Below are 18,330 nucleotides of genomic sequence, written 5' to 3' on the forward strand. Positions count from 1 at the left end.
CCAACCTGCAGCTGCTGCTCATGCCCTGCTTTTTGCATGGGGCAGTGGGAGGCACATTACACCTGTGTCCTGGCAGAGCTGGGCAGAGTGCTCCAGATCTCAGTTGTGGAGGGGTTAATCTTCCCTGCATGCTGTGAACCACCACAATGCCTTAGGTTTCTGGAAGATGCAAAGTCTAGTAGTTCAAGCAGCTTTTGAGTGAGACTATTTCATTCTTAAATATTTATTTCTGATTACAGTGGGAGTTTGGTACTTTCATATATTTGGCCTGGTAGCATTGGGTCATCTGATGGCAACTAGATTGATGTCTGTAAAAATGACCTACTGGTGTGGACTGCTGAAGTATCTCTGCTTACAGTGTGCTTTCCTGACTTCAGGTGCGATGGGGAGACAAGGGGTCAACAGAGGAAGGAGCAAAACTGGAGAAACCCAAAAATGCTATTATTAAGTTGCCAGAACAGGAGTATGAGCCATGGGAACCCAAGCCTAAAAAGCCCCATGTGAGAAAACCACCTTCCCAGCGGAAATGGTACACTCCCATCAAGGTAGGATGTCTGTCTCTAGGTTATACCAAGTCTGTTATGTCATGCATGCTACTGCTTCCACCTTCCTTAGCACAGCCTTGCTCAGAGCAGAGCTGGGAGAGCCTATTTAGGAATATGGATGTCAGTCCTAAACTTTCCCCATTTCTCGGAACATGCATTTCACCTGGCACTGTGTTGCCATAATATTTTTTTTTAACAAGAATGGAGGGTGTTGGAGGGTATGAGCAGAGAGCTTCCCTCCCTTAGCTCACCCCTTCTTTTAGGTACTTTTTCACAGCATGGATTGCATCATCAAATACCTCAAATCCTCGGGAGTCTGGATACTGTATTGTGCCATCTCAAGGCAGCATATAAAGAGGATCAGATGCAGTGCACCTTGCCTGCTTTGATTGGACTGTGGCTAAGGCCATGGGTTGGGGTTCAGCTCTGTTCTCATAGTTCAATCTTATTGGTCATGGGTTTCTGTTGTTTGCTTTTTTTTTATTCCAGGGCAAACTTGATGCGCTGTGGGCTTTGGTTCAACAGGGCTATGATCAAGTGTCTGTTATGAGACCACAGCCAGGGGATAAGGTAAAATGTAACAAATACATTGGCATCTCACTTCCCTGTTAGCAGCAGCAGCAGTGCTCTTTCTTCCCTACCACTCCATCTTTTGTCTTTCTTTCTTTTTTTTTTTTTTTTTTTTTTGAGCTTGTCTCTTCACATTATCCAAGGGCTAAAAATTTGTCACAAGAACAAGAGATTTCAAAATAAGTGAAAATGTTTGCACTGGCATCTGTTTAAAAGTGTTTCTCCAAAAGGTCAGAACCAATGTCTGTACTGTGATGGTTTGAACAGACTGAGGAAGAAGCTGGCTGGCCACAGTACTGTATGAAATCTTCTTCTACCATACTAGTTCATAGCCTTTTTTTTTTTTCTGGGCACACACGTCAAAATCAAAGGATAGGTTCTTTGTGGGTTCTGGGAGACTGCTTGTTTTGAGTTTAGTATTCGTATTTAGTATTTAGTAGTGGTTCTACAAGAGTAATTATCATTCCTACCCAACTTCATAAAAATGCTTCTTAGTTTTCATAGTAGAGTCAAGTGTAGCTTGAGAGAGGTTCTCCTCCACCTCTACTCTGCCTTGGTGAGGCCACGTCTGGAATATTGTGTCCAGTTCTGGGCCCCACAGTTCCAGAAGGGCAGGGAACTGCTTGAAAGAGTCCAGTGCAGAGCCACAAAATGATAAATGGAGTGGAAAATCTCCCTTATGAGGAAAGGCTGAGGAAGCTGGGTCTCTTTAGCTTGAAGGAGACTGAGGGGCAACCTCATAAATGTTTATAAATATGTAGAGGGTGAGTGTCAGGAGGATGGAGCCAGGCTCTTCTCAGTGATGACCAATGGTAGGACAAGACGGTTCCATGTAAACATAAGAAACAGCTTTTCCACTGTGAATGTGACAAAACACTGGAACAGGCTGCCCAGTGAGGTTGTGGAATCTCCTTCTCTGGAGTCATTCAGAAGCCAGCTGGATGCATTCCTGTGTGACCTACACTAGGTGGCCCTGCTCTGGCAGGGGGGTTGGACTCGATGATCTCTCGAGGTCCCTTCCAACCCCAAACACTCTGTGGCTGATTAAAGTATGAACTGTGCAGGTGATGAAGAAATAAATAGTAGCAAAGTTAATGATGAATAAAGTTTCTGTGCAAAGACACCTTTCTCAGTCATATCCTATGTAGGCAGAGAGTATCTCCTGCCTGAATAAAGTCTATTGCACAAATGGATTAGGGAGGAAGCAGGGAGTTGGTGCCTTTCAGAGCCACAGAGCTTTAAAAGTAGCCCTGATTTGTGTCATCTATGAAAAATACGTTGTATCCCTCTGGCTTTGGCAAAGTACTGTATATGATATTTGTCTAGCTTCAGTATTAAGTTTTAGTGTCTTGCATTTTTTTTTAGGTTGCTTCTTAATGCTATTTGATAAAATGGTCTTACGTGTTTCACTAATCTGCATTTTCAGGGCAGCTGTGCTTATTTATTTTTTAAGCACAGTGTAGAGCTTCTGAATAGGGTCTTTAGGCCAGCTGTATGTTGATAGCAGTAACACTGCATAATATGAATCTATCCTCTGCTTTTCACTCCCTTGACTGGTACATTTCTATCACTGCAAAGCACAACAGAGCCTCTGTTAGCTTGTGTAGCCAAGAAACATGCAGGCTATGGACTGGGATCCTCAGTTCCTTGCTTTCCAGTACTGCTCCAGTAAGGACAAGAGGCCCAAAAGAACCAGAGCAAGATGAAGGATTATTTTCTCAGGGAGGACATTTGAAAAAATAAATGTACATGGGAAATAAGGTGGAAGGAATCCTATTGAGCCAGTTTCAGTGGAAGAATAGCATCATCTCTGTTCCCTGGTCTGTGAAATTAACTAAAGCTGAAGAATATTGAAAGCAAAACAAGAAAATGGCTAGACATCTTTCTGTTGTTAAAATAAATAAATAAATAAAGGACATCACAGGCTATATCTCATGAAGAAAGCTAGCAGGAAAGAATAAGGTTCTTAAATACTGCTTGGTTGACTTTTCTAGTAGTAATCCCACAGTGGAGAAGTGGTTCCTTGTGAGTGAGGCTTTTGGTGGATGGGAGGAATATAAATGTACACATACACAGAAGTACATCTGAGTGTGCACACACTTATTTTGTGGCTAAAGAATGGGGAGATCAAGTCAGGGCTATAGTGCTATGAGCATGGAGAGCCTGGAGCTCTGGCTGTGCAGAGCTGAAGGAACCCAGCAGCCCCAGGAGCAAGCCCACAGCTCCACCCAGCCCAGACTGGAACAAGGTCTCACTCCAGTACACGCATGCTGGCAGCAGTCAGTGGATTTTGGTTAAATGTTGGGTAGACATGAAAGGATAGGCTGACATTCCTTGATGCATGGCATTCTTCCAGACTGCACCATCCAAAGACCCCTGACTTTATGGTGATCTTGGAGAGGTCAATTTCTTTGCTTTGTGGGGTTTTGAGGGACTAGGGGGCAGGGGCAAGAGATCTTTAGTTGCCTTTTTTATTTGATTTTAAGGTAACTGCATAATTGCCTTGGTTCTTCAAGAAAATCTAAAGCTCAGAAGCAAAAGAAACGCAACTGTGTTTTGGGAGTGGCAAACCAACCACTGTTGTTTTTTTCTTGAACCACATTCTAGTCTGGTCAGCATTCAAGCATGGAAATGTGTGGTGCTGTGGTTAAAACAAGGGGTATGAGTTAGGAGTCAAGAACTTGTAAATATTTTTTTCCCCCTGAAGCTGCTGCATAACCTTCAGTAGATGATGTGATCTTACAGTGGCTTTCCTCACTTCCTCCAGTCTGGGAGCCTCATCCACAAAAAATGTAAGGAAAGAGAAAGACAGTAAATGATGCATTAAGTGCAGGATTAGGTTAAGATGTTTCTCAAGTCTGAGTGGGTTTTGGCCTGATGTGACTGTACTTTGAGATTCATACTGAATACAAAGCATGTCTGATAGACATTAACTTTGATTATGCCCAATTTTATCCTTTTTCTGTTCACTTTGCCACTTCAGATGGGGGGATATGTTCAGGACAAAGTTTATTTTGCTGTAGGGTCCTGGTCCCAGCTAAATAGGCCAGTTTCCCTGGCTGAGCTATTCCTCTCTGTTTTAATCATTATTGGCTGGTTTCTCCAGGAGTTAATTGAAAGTGGCCTACTTCTCTTCAGTGTATTCCTACACTGGTCTTCAAATTAACTGTATAGAGTGCACCTAGAGGACTCATCCCTGATTTAAAGCAGTGCCATGCACAGTTGGGACTGCAAACAGAGGAGCAGTGTCTGCAGACATTCATGCAGAGAACCTATTGCTATTTGATATTGCTTCTGTTCTCAGTATTCTGACTCAAGAAGCTACAGTAGCCTGAGATACTGCAGCTATTAATCTTACTGCAAAACAGTTCCTGCCTCTATCTTAACTTCCTAGTAGATTTGGACACTATTTTCTACATGACTCTGTTTTGGCTAAAAACTACTTCCTTATGTGGTCTGTAAGTATCTTTGCATGTTAGTGGAATTAGCTGAAGTGGTAAAAAAAAAAAAAAAACTTGGAAAAGTATCAATATTTTCAGGTTTTTGTTTTGAAACACCTTTTCTTTCCAAAACTCAAAGAAAAAATGTTTTGAACTGAACAACATATGTGTTTCAAGCCCAAGTGAAACATTTTTACAAATTTCTTTTACCTGAAAAATGAAGACTTTTAGCTGTTGGTGACTGTTCCATTGGTCAGCAAGTAAGCCAAAAGATTACTTTTGTTGGTGCTGTTATGTGTGGTGCATGTCTTGGGCCTGTTCGAGAGGAGTTTGCCCTGGCAACAACACCCCTTGGCCCTGAGGGATCCCCTGGACAGGGTCACCACACACTTGATGTCCAAAGAGAAGAGTTCCTGTGCTCTCTCCTCCGTTCCCATCCCCGTAAATCTCACTTTCTCAGCTGTTTGGCTCCTGTAGCAAGGGCATTTGAGGGCATGCTGGGCTTCTGAAGAATTTCTTCTCCCGTCCCTTTACAAAGCAAAGCAGGTCCCTCTTTGATCCCCTTTGGTCCCTGCCCCTCTGTGAGAGAGACTCAGGCACTGAGACTGTCAAATGGGCTTTGTGGGCAGCAATGTGGACCATGCCTCACCCTGGCAAACCCAACATATTCTGAATGTGTCAGTACCCAAGGTGTTACTTAGCTGTGTCTCAGTGCCACCATGTGCTCTGCTTCTGGCCCATATGCAGGTATCTTCTTTGGGCTCAGGCATCAGGGGTTCTGTGCTGTGTCTCACTGGTGCTGCACCACTGAGACTGTGACTGGGGCTTGTGGGCAATTTAGTTTGGTTACTAAAATGTAAGAGAAAAACCACAAAATTTGATTATAACAGTGTCCTTGGGGACTGTCTGAAGGATTCGCACATAGAATCATCATGGTTGGAAAGGCCCTTAAAGATCATTAAGTCCAGTCCAGCCATCAGTCCTACATCACCATAACCACTAAATCATCTCCTGAAGCACCACATCTACATGTTTTTTGAATATTCTCAGGGACAGTAACTCCACCACCTTCCTGGGCAACCAAATCATCACCACTCTTTCAGTGAAGAAATTTCTCCTAATATCCAACCTGAACCTCCCCTGGCACACCTTGAGCCCATTTCCTCTTGTCCTATAACCACTTACTAGGGAGAAGAGGCCAACACCTGCCTCACTACAGCCTCCTTTCAAGTCTCCCCTCAGCCTCCTCTTCTCTAAGCTGAGCAGCCCCAGCTCCTTCAGCCCCTCCTCATAAGCCCTGTTCTCCAGACCCTGATCAGCCTGGCCCTTCTCTGCACCCTCTCCAGCACCTCCGTGTCACTACTGTGCTGTGGCACACAAGCCTGCACACAGTACTCAAGGTGCAGCCTCACCAAGGCTGAGTGAGAAATTTTGTAATTTTACATTTGAAATTATCTGATGTACCTAAGGCTCTTACAAGGTCCTCACTGTTACAATATAGTGATTCACAATCCACAGTGCAGGGATTTCCTTCCCCTCCAATAACTTGATCATTGGAGTGATATGAGTTTATTTATAACAAGGCCAGGTAATGCACTGGATAAAGAATGGGCTGAACTGAGTCTCCTTTTTCAGAGCAGCACTGAAGAAAATAATAATATATTCTCACTGTTGTACACTGCCACTTTATTGGACCTTACTTTTAAAATCCTCTCTTCGTTAAAACCCATTTTCTTGTAATAGTTTTATATTACCATCACTTTAGGCATCAGTGCTGAGATGACAAATAGATCCTCAGAAAAATTTTATTGACAACAGAGGACTTAATAAACTGGAAAATATTTACTGTCAGATTCTCATACAATCAAATATTTTATGTTGATGATATTTAATGTTGTAATTTAAGATCTAATAACTTTAAATTGATACATATAAAAATTAGTTTCATAAATAGTTAATTATTTCTTCAGTAGCCACTATATAATTGATGCTGATTATGAAAATGTACTTCTTATATACTCAGAACTTAATTATAAATTACATATTTATTAACCTGAAAGCATGTTTAACCAACAGAATTCTGATAGGGGAATCTCTGACATTTTCAGTACTTTATTTTCCAATACAAAACCAATATCTGAGTCCCAAATGCAAAAGCAGGAGTTAGTAAAAGTTATAATTCCTTTCATCATGATTCTGTGCCTGAAGACCAGGCAGGCTTAGGTTTTATGTGACAAACTGTTTCAGCAGCTCACTGATTTCTAGCCTGTGTGCTGCAGGGTAATCAGTGCAATTCCCAGGCAATCCATGAAGGTTTTAATGAGCAGTGACATGTTCACCACTCAGTCAGCATGAAGCAGTGCAGTGTGAGGAGGCTCTTGGCAAAGCCTGATGCACATAGATCCTGGCTCCTGAGGAGTCAGCTGCTAATCCTGACACTTGCCAAGGGAACCTGAATAGTGGGAACTCTCTACCATCTTGGTTTAGTTTTCTCTATGAAATTATTGTAGCTGTAATCAACCTCATTTAAATATAATACATTTGCTAAACAAGTTTCCCATACTGTTGCTATTTTAGGCTGCTCAGTGATAGTGTTTCTGCTAGAAAACATTTGTTCTTTATTAAAGAACAGGAATTACCCTGTCCTCTAATTTTGCAAAGATTTAACTTTTGCAAAAGCCATTGATTAAAAGGTACATGTCCCTTGGTTTCTCTGTGTGTGGATCAAAACCTTCTCTTAGCCAAAGTGATTCTGGCTTCTTGTAGATATTGTCCCTTGTGGTTTTGTGGGCAGCATAAAAACCTTAGTCTATTCTTTTGAATTCTAAGCCTTCACTTTTGCACTGAAATACCAATAGATATTTAGGAAGTGAAGCTACATGCTGACAAACCACATCTGCTGCAAGTTGGCAGAGTCATCCCAGTGACATCCATCCATAAACAAAATAGGGGAGAAAGGTCTCTACCATTTTGATCTAAATTATGTTAATTTCAGATTTCAGCATCCTAGATGTCATACTTTGACTGCGAGCTACTTATTTTTATTATTTGCTGGTCCTGTGATTTGGATTGATTTTGGTTGATATGGATTGATATCAAAACTTTAGAGGAATTATTTTCTTTTAATCTATTCTAAAATGTCAATGCAAGTATCATATTGTTACAAAGGCCAGAAATTTCAGTAAATATTTAAGTGAATCTCACTGTTCCTCAGTAAGATACCCAGCCTCTGCTAGTCAGCATTGCAGCACTGAGACTCCATAAGCAAAATCAAGAGTGAATGAAACCTCAAGCAAAGTTTGTAATGAGAAGGATATCTTTTATTAGCTAAAAATAAGAAAGCAACATATATTTGTGTACACAAGCACTCTGGCATACATGGAGATGAAACTAGATTTCATTTTGGTTAAACACCAATGATGTGTGTTTTAAAATAAACAGAGAAAAGAGGTGACTACTGGCAGATTTTTAAAATTCTTTTTGCTTAAGTGCTCTTAGTATCATGGGTGAAGAGCCTTGCCCATGCTAGCCTTTGAGTAGCCTGGATTCTTATAATAGTTCCTCCCTTCCATTGAGAATTTGCTGAGTGGTCACTGAAGATTTTGGGGGAACAAACACTGGGGAATGATGTACTGACCACTATGATGAAAGTAGCCCAGAAATAAGATGTGCTTTCTTTCAAGAGGTTCTACCTTCCTTCCCCTGCTTAAACCACATCCTAGGTGGTCAAGGAGGCATTGCCTAGAAGAACAAAGTGGCAGAATTGCACATGTGATTGTTATACTGGGATAAAAGCTGGAGTCAGAACAAGGGCAGATCCTGCTGCTTCAGTATTTGCACCTTTTGAAATGCCAGTTTGGCAAGCAGCATAACAAAGCCCTAACAAGTGAAAGGACATACAGAAAAGCAAAATAATTGTGCATTAGTGTCACGGTTTAATGCTGGGCCAGCAATTAACTGAATGCCAGATGCTCTCTATTAATCCCCCTCCCCTCCCTCATAAAGAAAGGAGGGAGAGTAAGGGAGAGAGACTTATGGGTTGGAAACTAAAATACACAGCTTTAATGAAACAGTAATGAAAAAAAGGAAAATTAAAATATACAAATATACAGAAAAACAGTACCACATTCCCCCCCCCCTTGGCTCCCAATCACTCTCACATCACCACTGAGGCTGCAGGGCAGCCCTGGGAAAGTCCAGGCTGGACTCCTGGAGTCAGCAGCAGTTGGGAGCTGGAGGCAGGAACACACAGATTCAGACTGGCAGGGATCAGGACCACAGGCAGAGGAATGGATGGAATCCTCCCAGGATGCCAAAGCAAACAGGGACAGGTAAAGAAGGGCCAAAGGGAAGAGCAAAGGGTGAAGGTGAAGGGTTTTGGCCCTTGTGATTCATCCAGTTTATATCGTGTATGACACATGTGGGATGGAACACTCTGGTCATTTTGGTCATTTGTCTTGTCCGCTCATCCCTAAAGGAGGGTTGCAGGTGTGACCTCTTTACTCTCTCTCTTTCCTCAGAACCCAGTAGTGTCCTTGGTCCTGCACACCATTCTAAACTGTAGCTGTAAACATTGAGCATTATCAGTCCTAGAAGCAGACACTGACTGAGAAACTTGCTGTTAATTTCAGCAGGTGCAGCTGCTTACAAGAGACTTAGCTGAAAGCAAAATCACAAGACAGAAAATTTGTTCTATCCTGGCCCAAACCAGGACAATTAAGAAGCTGGTGCAAGTGTGAGATGAAGTAAGGGCATAACTCCATATGGCACATTGCTGACCTTCAGTTGGTGCCTGAATGACAGGATGAGGTGCAGGCTGCCCCATCAGAGGGAAGCTCTGATGTCAATGGGGCTGCAGTCAGACTGTATTAATGCAGATCATCTGCTTCCTAGGAAACAATAAAGCAGCTACAGAGTGCTGCTGTGCCTGAGACCATCATGGTATTACTGCACCTTGCAACTTACCTTCTCTAAATTGCTTATTGTTTAGCATGCTTCTGGAAAAAAGATACTCTTACCACTCCTGAAATGGTGGTGGTTGTTAACCCTGTTTATGCCTGGTACAGGGAGAGCACAGGTGAGTGTGTGGGATACCTGATTTCTGTCCATGATCTCTTTGTGTTAAAGGCCTCTATATGCCTTTGGAGAGGAAATTACTTAATCCTTTCAAACAAAGAATAATAAAAATCCTGTGGGTATCACATTTGACAAACATCATAGATTTTTTTAATAATCTAATCCCAGAGGGATGTGCATGATGGGTGGAATAGCTGTGGTTGTTATTAGGAAAGGGTGATGAGTGAAGGGTTTAATTCTTCAAACTGGAAATCCTTTGAGGAAGTAACAGTTGATAAGTCTAAACTATCTATTACAGTTTCTTATCATTTGTTACTCCCTTTCCCTTTCAGCCAGCAATTCTAACACTAGCTAAGAGTTTGGCCTTATTTTATCAATGGCTGTTTGAAGTGCTCAGGAAGATTTGCTCCAGTATTCACCAGAAGTCTTTGATATATGAGACTGTAGGCTAACACTAATAATCTTTTGTGAGGAAGTGTCACAATACATAAATCGATGAGCCAAGCCTCTGTCTGTCAGACTATCCCAACCCAACCGTATTTTTCCTGACAGGATGCAGTGCATGCCCTTTAAATTACCCATCTGTCTGACAAATCAGTGGCTGTGGAAGAAACTGGCAGCAGTTTGATGGCGCCTATCACTTTAACTGAAGTGAAAGTAATGCAAACAGATTTATGGGATCCCCTTTGATTATAGACTAAGAATATATTTGTAACTGATGTTTGGGAGAGAGACACAACAGAGAGGCAGGGAAGTCTTGCAGGCAAAAGCACTAGTTTTGGGTTTGCAGCTTTGCATTTACTATGAGGGAGATTGTTCGGTTAATTTTTTCCTTCTACCTATGTTGCATCTCAACTACATAACTCTGTTTTGTTTTTTTTTTTAATCTTATTAATTTATTTATTGTCCTGGGTGATTATTTAGCTATTCTAAATTCATAACTTTATAAATATCAAGGCTGATTTTTCTTAAATGTATCTGTATCACAGCTATCAAATATATTGGTAGTGCTTACAGTAGAGCAATAAATATTGCTGAATTTCCATGTGTGTTCTGAATACAACAGGGCATAGCAGAAGGCAAATGACTGACAAGGATTGCTGCTCACTGCTGTGCTGGTGAGGCCTTGGGTGCTCTGATGGAGAAGAGCAAAGCACTGAGTTGTTTTGAGGGTTGGGTTGTTTTCTTTTTTTCCATACAATGGTTTATCTTTGTTACAGAAGTAAGCAATACCTTGGCTTTTGCTCTTTGATATACTCATGCAGAGACTCTTGCACTATAATAGTATTTGCTTCGACCTGGTTCATAACCAAAGTCTGCAGTAACAAGCCTGTTTTTTTTACGAAGGGTATTTTATCCTACTTATTGAGGCTGTTGTTTAAGTACAGTGGTGAATTTGTGATGGTGAAAACTGGGACTGAGTACTACTGAGTGTCTCACACAGAGGCAACAACATGCCCATTTACAAAAACTCTTGCTGCAGCTGAGCTCTTGAATTCCTGATCTAACCAATCCAACTAAATGGTAGGGTGGTACCATTTGAGCATGAGTACATTTCTTGAATCATTTGCCAAGCTTTCTGGACCTTAAACAAGCTTCTCTTGGTACTCTGCTTGACTTTCTTCAGAGAAGCCATGGATTTAAATTATTCCTTTATTTTTTAAGGAATAGTTTTCATAAGCAAAGGTATGCATCTGAAGGCACTTAACAAAAGAAGGTTGTGCTTCAGCTGTGATGACTTGTACCTGGATTCCAGGAGAAATTGTTATATGAGGGATTGCCACAGAAATTCATCCCATTCCCTAAACACTGAGAATCTCTTCACACCAGGCAGCACTGAGCCAGCAGTGATCTGTCACTGGTGCGGGTTCTTGTTTTCCCCAGTTAAAACAGCTATTGATAACTGTTGGGATCATGATCTACAGATGCTTAACTCTGAGACAAGCTTTTTTAAATATGGAGTCCTTCTGAATCTTGCTTGGGGGATGTTGGCATAACCTTGAGATGAATTTGGTTTGTTGATTCCAGCATGCAACCTAAACCTCTATCTGTCATCAGCACTGTGGCTTTGTAGGTCTTTCAAAACAATGAAGAAAAGATGCCTTCTGGGGCAGATATTTTCTGAACAAACCAGACAGGTTTTCTTTTCCCGAGGGTAGTGTTTGCCTTGGAAAGAGAGAAACAGGCAACATTCCTCTCCATGCTAAACTGTAGAGACTATTTTAATTAGGATGATTGCTACCTGGAACAAAACAGGCCTGCTGCACAAAGGAAAAGGTGCTGGCAAGTGGAGTTCATCAGTGATGGGATGGCTACTTTCTAGCCCACAATTATATATTTGGAAATCACATCCCAGCTCCTGCAAAGGGCTATTGGCAGTGTCACTCCTGCATTTTCAGGAGTCTTCATCTCCAGCCTTTTTATGTTATTCTGCTTCTCTTTCTTTCTCAGATTTTGTTTGTGGGAGCCTATTCAAAGCTTTATTTTGGCTAAAGGAAACCCTACATATTTGCATTTAGCTCCTAACAGATTAGGACATCCCCAGTACTTGCTGTTTTTTCAAATCCAAGCTACTCCTGTTTTAAAATCTCCATCACAGTTCTACCATCATGTCCAGTTTGCCTGTATCCCACATACATTCTGGAAACTCACAGATTGGAGAGCCCCTTCTGTAAGTCCCCTAACTTTGTGTTGGTATGGGAAGCCACATCTACATGTGGAGCACAGAAGGGACATGCAGTGTCCTAGTATCATGTTCTAAGTGTGGACACCAGCTAGGCTAACATCACAGTGAAAAAGAAAGATACGGGCGGTGTCTTTGCTAAGGTTGTTCCTCCAGTATAAGTTTCTCTCCGCTGTTAGGTTTTTTTTCAAGCACAGCTTTGTCAGTCAAAGATCTCACCAAGGCAGGCATAACTTTTGTGGAGCTGTGGCTTTATGCATGTTCTGCATAGCTCTAGTAGCAGAGGATAGGGTGCAAGTGAACAAAGTCACACTGGAGTCCCTTACTGTTTAAACCACCGTGAGGCTATTTGCTGGGGGCAGGAGGTCTGAAGCCCAAAGAAAGCACTGGTTCCTAGTGCTGACCTTCAGCACAGCATGGTCTGAATGTCATGCTTGGGACTCAGCGAATAATAATGGCTGAGAATCTCTTAAGTGTAGTGTGGTCCCTCTGCTAACAGTCCATTGGCCAGCTGCCTCTAAATCAAAGTATCTGCTTTTTATTAATAATTAATTTTTCTCTACCTCTAGGGGAGATGCATAAACTTCACTCGAGTGAAATCAGATGGAACCTCTGCCCGTTACAGCCAACCACCACAGCATGACAATGTTCCTATCAACAATGCTCCAAGGAATCCCTCTGTGTCTCTGCAGCCTCCTGCCAGGCAACCACCTCCTGGACCACCCCCATCCCGAGCTCCTCCTGGACCTCCTCCTTCACGCCCACCCCCACAGCCCATGGCTTAGAGTGCAGGAAAACCCTCATAGACAAAATGTCTCTTTGCTGAACATGGTGTATTTATTGAGTATTGGTTTACAGTAAAAGATATATCAGAATTTGTTGCTGGTCAGCAAAAAAGAAGAAAGAAGAAGAAAAAAAAAAAAGAAAAATTTCCAAGTGTCAGTTTTAGTGTATGAATATACTTATACCACATGTACTGAGTAATCATTCGGTGGATAGACTTAGAGCTATGGGATATAGAAACAAGCAAAAATTATCATCTAGATACAGTAGCAGCTTTTGCATGTATGCATTTGAAGATCTATTTGCACGACATTTGTCTGACTTGGCATGTCAGATCATTCATTAATAATTTTAGCTAGTGTGTGCATCATTACTGCACCCAGATGTTAATATGGAACCATAATTGAAATAGAACTTTCTGCCTTTGATTCTGCAGGTGGAATTTCCATGAAAGTTTATAAGAAGGCTGTTAACAATAATGAGGTAAAATGAGACTACGTGCCAATAATCTAGCATCATTTCTTCTCCTGAGAAAATTAGTTTAGAGCCTGCCATCTCTGCATATGTTTAGACTTGGTTGTATGGGATAGCCACTGAAGGCCAGATCCTTGTTCCAGAAATCCAGCCCTTGAACAAGACCTAAGTTCAGATTTGTCCAAAACTTAGAGGAATTTTGAGAAAAAAATTTTGGCTAGATGTATGGTTTTCATTCACAGAAAACATGATTCAAAATGGAGGAAATATGCATGTGATTTGAGCATGAATGCTGCAATATGTGAACAGCACGTGCTATTTCTATCAGTAGCATTGATAGACTGATTCTATTGCTATTCAGTTAGATAAATTTTCATTTGATTGGACTGGCAAGCAGGACTAGAACCTCTTGTGATTCAAACATTAATTCCTCTATGATCAGCTCTTTCTTTAAACAGCCCAGATCCCACTAATATGTAACCTTGCAGTCTTATATGTAGTTGAGAGGCATGGCATGATGTGTATGAGCTTTTATCCCTGTTTTATATTATTTTTGGCTAGAGGATTTCCCAGACATTGACTGCTCACCCATGACTTCAATTCTGTTTGTTATCACAAAGTGATGTGAGCACCCACACAGAGGTGGGAATTTGACAGAGGACTGTGGGTCCCATGGATAGTGTTCACTAAGCCAATACCTGCGTGGCTTGTGCACGGATCATTCCCTAGTGAATCAAAATAACCCATGAGCTTGCTTTTTCATATTGTATTGGAGAGGCTGACTACATATCCCTGTGCTGGTTTGCTTTGGCATTGGCTGTGTGGATAGTTGCAGGAATAATGCTTATGATGCATTATGACATGGCATATACCTATCTCCATCTGTGTGGGCATGTGTAGCACATCACAGTAGTTACTGGCACAGAAGTACAAGGTTAAGTACTAACTGTATTCTGTAGTTACTCCAGATTTAAGGCCTCTGCACACTGCTACTGGCAACTGAAGTTGCACGGATACAGATACAAATCAGGCTTACTATTTCTAGTGGAAGTCCCACTTGCAGAACACCATACCAAGCTCTCATCAGTGAGATGATGATCAGTTTGACATGTTGTGTGTATGCAGCTGAGGCTGTCAAAGATAATCTCAGGAGAACCACAGAACCTCTCTCTCCTCTTGCACTTCTCTGCTCTCTTGAGTCACAGTCTTACCTCGTGTGTCGGTGCAGGTAGTGAAATCACACTCATGGGTGCCACCTGACCTTGGAGCTGTTTCTGATTTAGGTCTGAGCCAGCAAAGCGCTTTTAGTCAGTTGAACAGAATATTCACAATTTGGTCCAGAAGAATGGATTTCTGTTTGGAGGAGAGAGAAGTGTGTGCATTTGTGTGTGTTTATTTGTGGGACTGGTGTAGGTCATTGTTTGTTTTCTCTTCCTTTACAAAACTGCTTGGAGAGAAGCACTCCTATGAATGGAAAGGTGTTTTGTAGCCAGAACACACAGTCATCACTTAGCTCTGTTTCTTCCAGTTGAAAGGTAGAACTAAAGTCCAATTTTCCACCACAGTTCTAGTGAAGCTCCACTTTTGACATCAGTGAAAGGACCAGTTGTGATGTGTTTGTGACATTGAACCTATTATGTTTAGCCTCTCCTGATGGCTAAGAATAATTAGCCAACAAATGCTAACCAGGAATTGAAACAGTAGAAGGTAATAGAACCGATTCCTCTGCCAGGACAAAAAAAATGGTGTCTGTCAACTGAGAGCTGGCTCAAAATAAATGAAGGGACAAAATCCCTTTAACTGGCTATATATTTTGACCCTTGTTTCAGTATGCTTGTATGTCAGTTGTGACAGTAGTAACACTGCTAAGAAATCATATGGAATGATTCTCCTATATTTTCCAGTATACAGCATCATTAGAAGCTTGCAAAAAGCGAGTCTCTAAATCTAAGAGAAAACTAAATAAATCTAAGAGAAAAAATACAGATTCAGTGGACCTTTGACTCACAGTTAGCACAGATGTGAAGGACAAGGTGCAAAGCAGCAGGGAGGGAAGCCCCATGTGTTTAAAGCTGATACAGAAGGACAGTGATCAAAGTGTGTTTATGGCCATCTTTCAACCTCAGTGCATGTATTGCCATCTGTGATATTAGGCTGCAGAGCAGACGGTCCTAAATGTAAAAGGAAAAAAAGAAAAAAAAAAAACAAAAGAAAAATAGAAAAAAGAAAAGAGAAAAGGAGAAAAGAAGAAAAAGAAAAAAAAGGGGGGGGAGGAAAAGAATAAGCTCCTCATCTGAATGAGCAAGTGTGTAACAATGATTTACATTATTTCATGAACTGTACAAGTTCAAATGCATGTGCACCTGGTGCTCCAAATGCTTGTGACTCCTGTTTGTCTTTAATATGTTGGTCAGTAATGTTTTCTCTTTCTTTGCTTTTTTATTGTCTTGTGTTTTGAAGGAAACACATTTCACTGAGAAAACTGCCCAACTTCTGTAAATACAGAGCTTAATTTGGAGGAGACAGCACAATTCTTGGTGTTACTGCTGGACAGTTATTTATTAAAAAGGAATTAAGATTAGTAAATACTGGTGGCTCAGGATACATGCATGCAAGTGTGATAATGCAATATATCATTTTCAGTTCTCTGGTTTTGGAGGAAGGGGAGTTTTTGGGTCATCCTAGTTTGTTTAGAGGTTTGTTACTGATCTGATACTCTTGAATAATGCAGTAGTTTCTTAACATATAACATTTATTGAACAGCTGTGTAGATTGTGATAGATTTTTCTTTCGGGGCAGGGTAGTGAAGGAGAAATGTTACAGTTTCTAAGGGAAAAAACTGTACTGTATATCTTTTTTTAGAAAAAGATGTGTATTTTCTGAAATAGTGGGGATGTAGGCTCATAGACAGGGCATGGAGATGATGGGCAGAGGAAGCAGTTGGATTTTTAAGGGACAAAGAAGTTTTACATGAGGGGCTGAGTTTCTTACTGGTACATGTGGTACAAATCTCTGCAACTGACACTCTGTTTCCATGTTATAATCATATAACCTTTATGCATTTTATTTGCCTGCTCCATTTTTCTGAGAAAACCTTGCAAATGTAATGCTTGCATGCAGATGTGGGAGATGTAGCCCAGGTCTTATAATCCAACATAAAGTAGTCTTAATGGATTCAAACCAACAATAAAAGTGCTTACTGGTTAAACACTGCAGAGTTTCATTGAAGGGTCATTTGAAGAAGGAATAAACTTGTCCGTACCTGTTTACTAATCAGCTCAGCATCTAATGGTCAGGAGAACTTGGGGTTTGACTGAATTCCCCTCCCCAAATTGCTACTGATTTGCTATTTGACTGGAGATGAGGGTATGTTCTATGCCTCAGTGTCCTGTAGCCAGAGAATTTAAATCTTTGCTTAATTCAACAGTAAGACACCATTTATTGGAACCAATTTTAGATCTCAGGTAGTAGGGAAGAAATGCAGAGTAAATTGCACTGGTGTAAGTGCTTGAACATTGATTGACATATGGATCAGGATCTGAATTTACTGTTGCTGTCTTGAAGAGAAGTCATGTAAGGCATTGACACCACAGTCAAAGCCATGCAAGATAAAATGCAAGAACTCAAGGCTTTAGCAAAGAGAAATTCTATGGCAGACCCTACACCTATGAAAACAATGGAGGCACCAGTCCCTGTCTGAGTCTGTACTCAAAGACTTGGAGTCTTGCCTGAAGGTCACAGAAGTGGATCCTAAGGACCCTTCTCCAACAATGTCTCTGAAACTAGTTTTTTCTCTCCCCCAGCTGATGCTTATGTTGTATCTTTTCAAGCCCCAGTGAGGATTGGAGGTGGGCTGGTAGAAATGTAAGACAGGCAAGAAGTTCAGCAGCGGTAGGCCACAAAAATCTTCAACCCCAGCAAGTTGTAATTATGGGTACAGAAGGCTGCTGCAAAGCTGCTGAGCTGTGCTAGACATTCAGTCTGCCCAGCATGGCAGACAGCAGCTCTGTGTGCTGTGGGAAAGGAGCGGGTCCTTGCACACATTCAGCCTCCTGATCCCATGTGAGCTTCATCTGCAGAAACAGGGCCCTGGTCTTTGAGAGGGGGGTAGCTGCATTCAGTCAGCATGGCAAAGCAGGTGGGAGCTGTGTTGTGGCTGAGCTGGGCACCTCTCTGCCTCTGGCAGCTCCAACTGGCTGTGCTATTAATGGGAGCCAAGATCCTTTGCCTAGAGCTGTGCTCCTCCCTCATCAAGTCAGGGGCTCTGACAAAGAGCCTGGCTTGCTCTAATTCTGCTACCCAAGCTGGCAAGACAATACTCACACGATGGTTTTGTGTCCTTAACTTTTTTTTGTTTCTCCATCTGCTTCTTAGGTGAAAGGCAGGCTCAGGCTCTTTGAAAGAGAGCAGATCAACAAAAGCAGTCCTGGTGCCAAGGGCTCTGGGCATTTTTGTTCTGCATTAAGAAAAAAAACCCAACGTGGACTGCATCTGTGGCTGGTTAGGTTTACGCTTGCCTGAGACAAAAATCACATTTGACCTGAACTTCCCCAGGGACTTGGAATGTACAGATCTAGGGCTTTGATTATGGACTTGTCGATAAATAGCCTCTAATGCTGATATATCATCTTTCATCAAACATACTTCACAGTGCTAGGAGTGGCATTTACATGTGTACATATACCAGCATACCCTATTTGGCTGCATGGAAGTCAAAAGCAAGAATTTTCCTGGCTTCAGCAGTCTGAGACAGGAAATG

At 41.6% G+C, this 18,330-nt stretch overlaps 1 protein-coding gene across 2 annotated transcripts in view; it reads left to right on the top strand.

The window, feature by feature from the left end:
* The window catches only part of ANTXRL (ANTXR like), a 51,367-nt gene extending 34,588 nt beyond the window's left edge, over positions 1–16,779 (top strand). For both annotated transcript variants that reach the window (XM_071748831.1, XM_071748830.1), the window contains exons 17-19: positions 378–545; positions 1,035–1,115; positions 12,884–16,779. In XM_071748831.1, coding sequence (XP_071604932.1) covers positions 378–545; positions 1,035–1,115; positions 12,884–13,099 — 465 coding nt within the window. In that variant the 3' untranslated portion in view covers positions 13,100–16,779. The remainder of the gene's footprint in view (positions 1–377; positions 546–1,034; positions 1,116–12,883) is intronic.
* The last annotated feature ends 1,551 nt before the right edge of the window (positions 16,780–18,330 follow it).

Source organism: Heliangelus exortis, chromosome 7 (genome assembly GCF_036169615.1).
Source record: "Heliangelus exortis chromosome 7, bHelExo1.hap1, whole genome shotgun sequence".
NCBI classification, from domain to species: Eukaryota; Metazoa; Chordata; class Aves; order Apodiformes; family Trochilidae; genus Heliangelus; species Heliangelus exortis.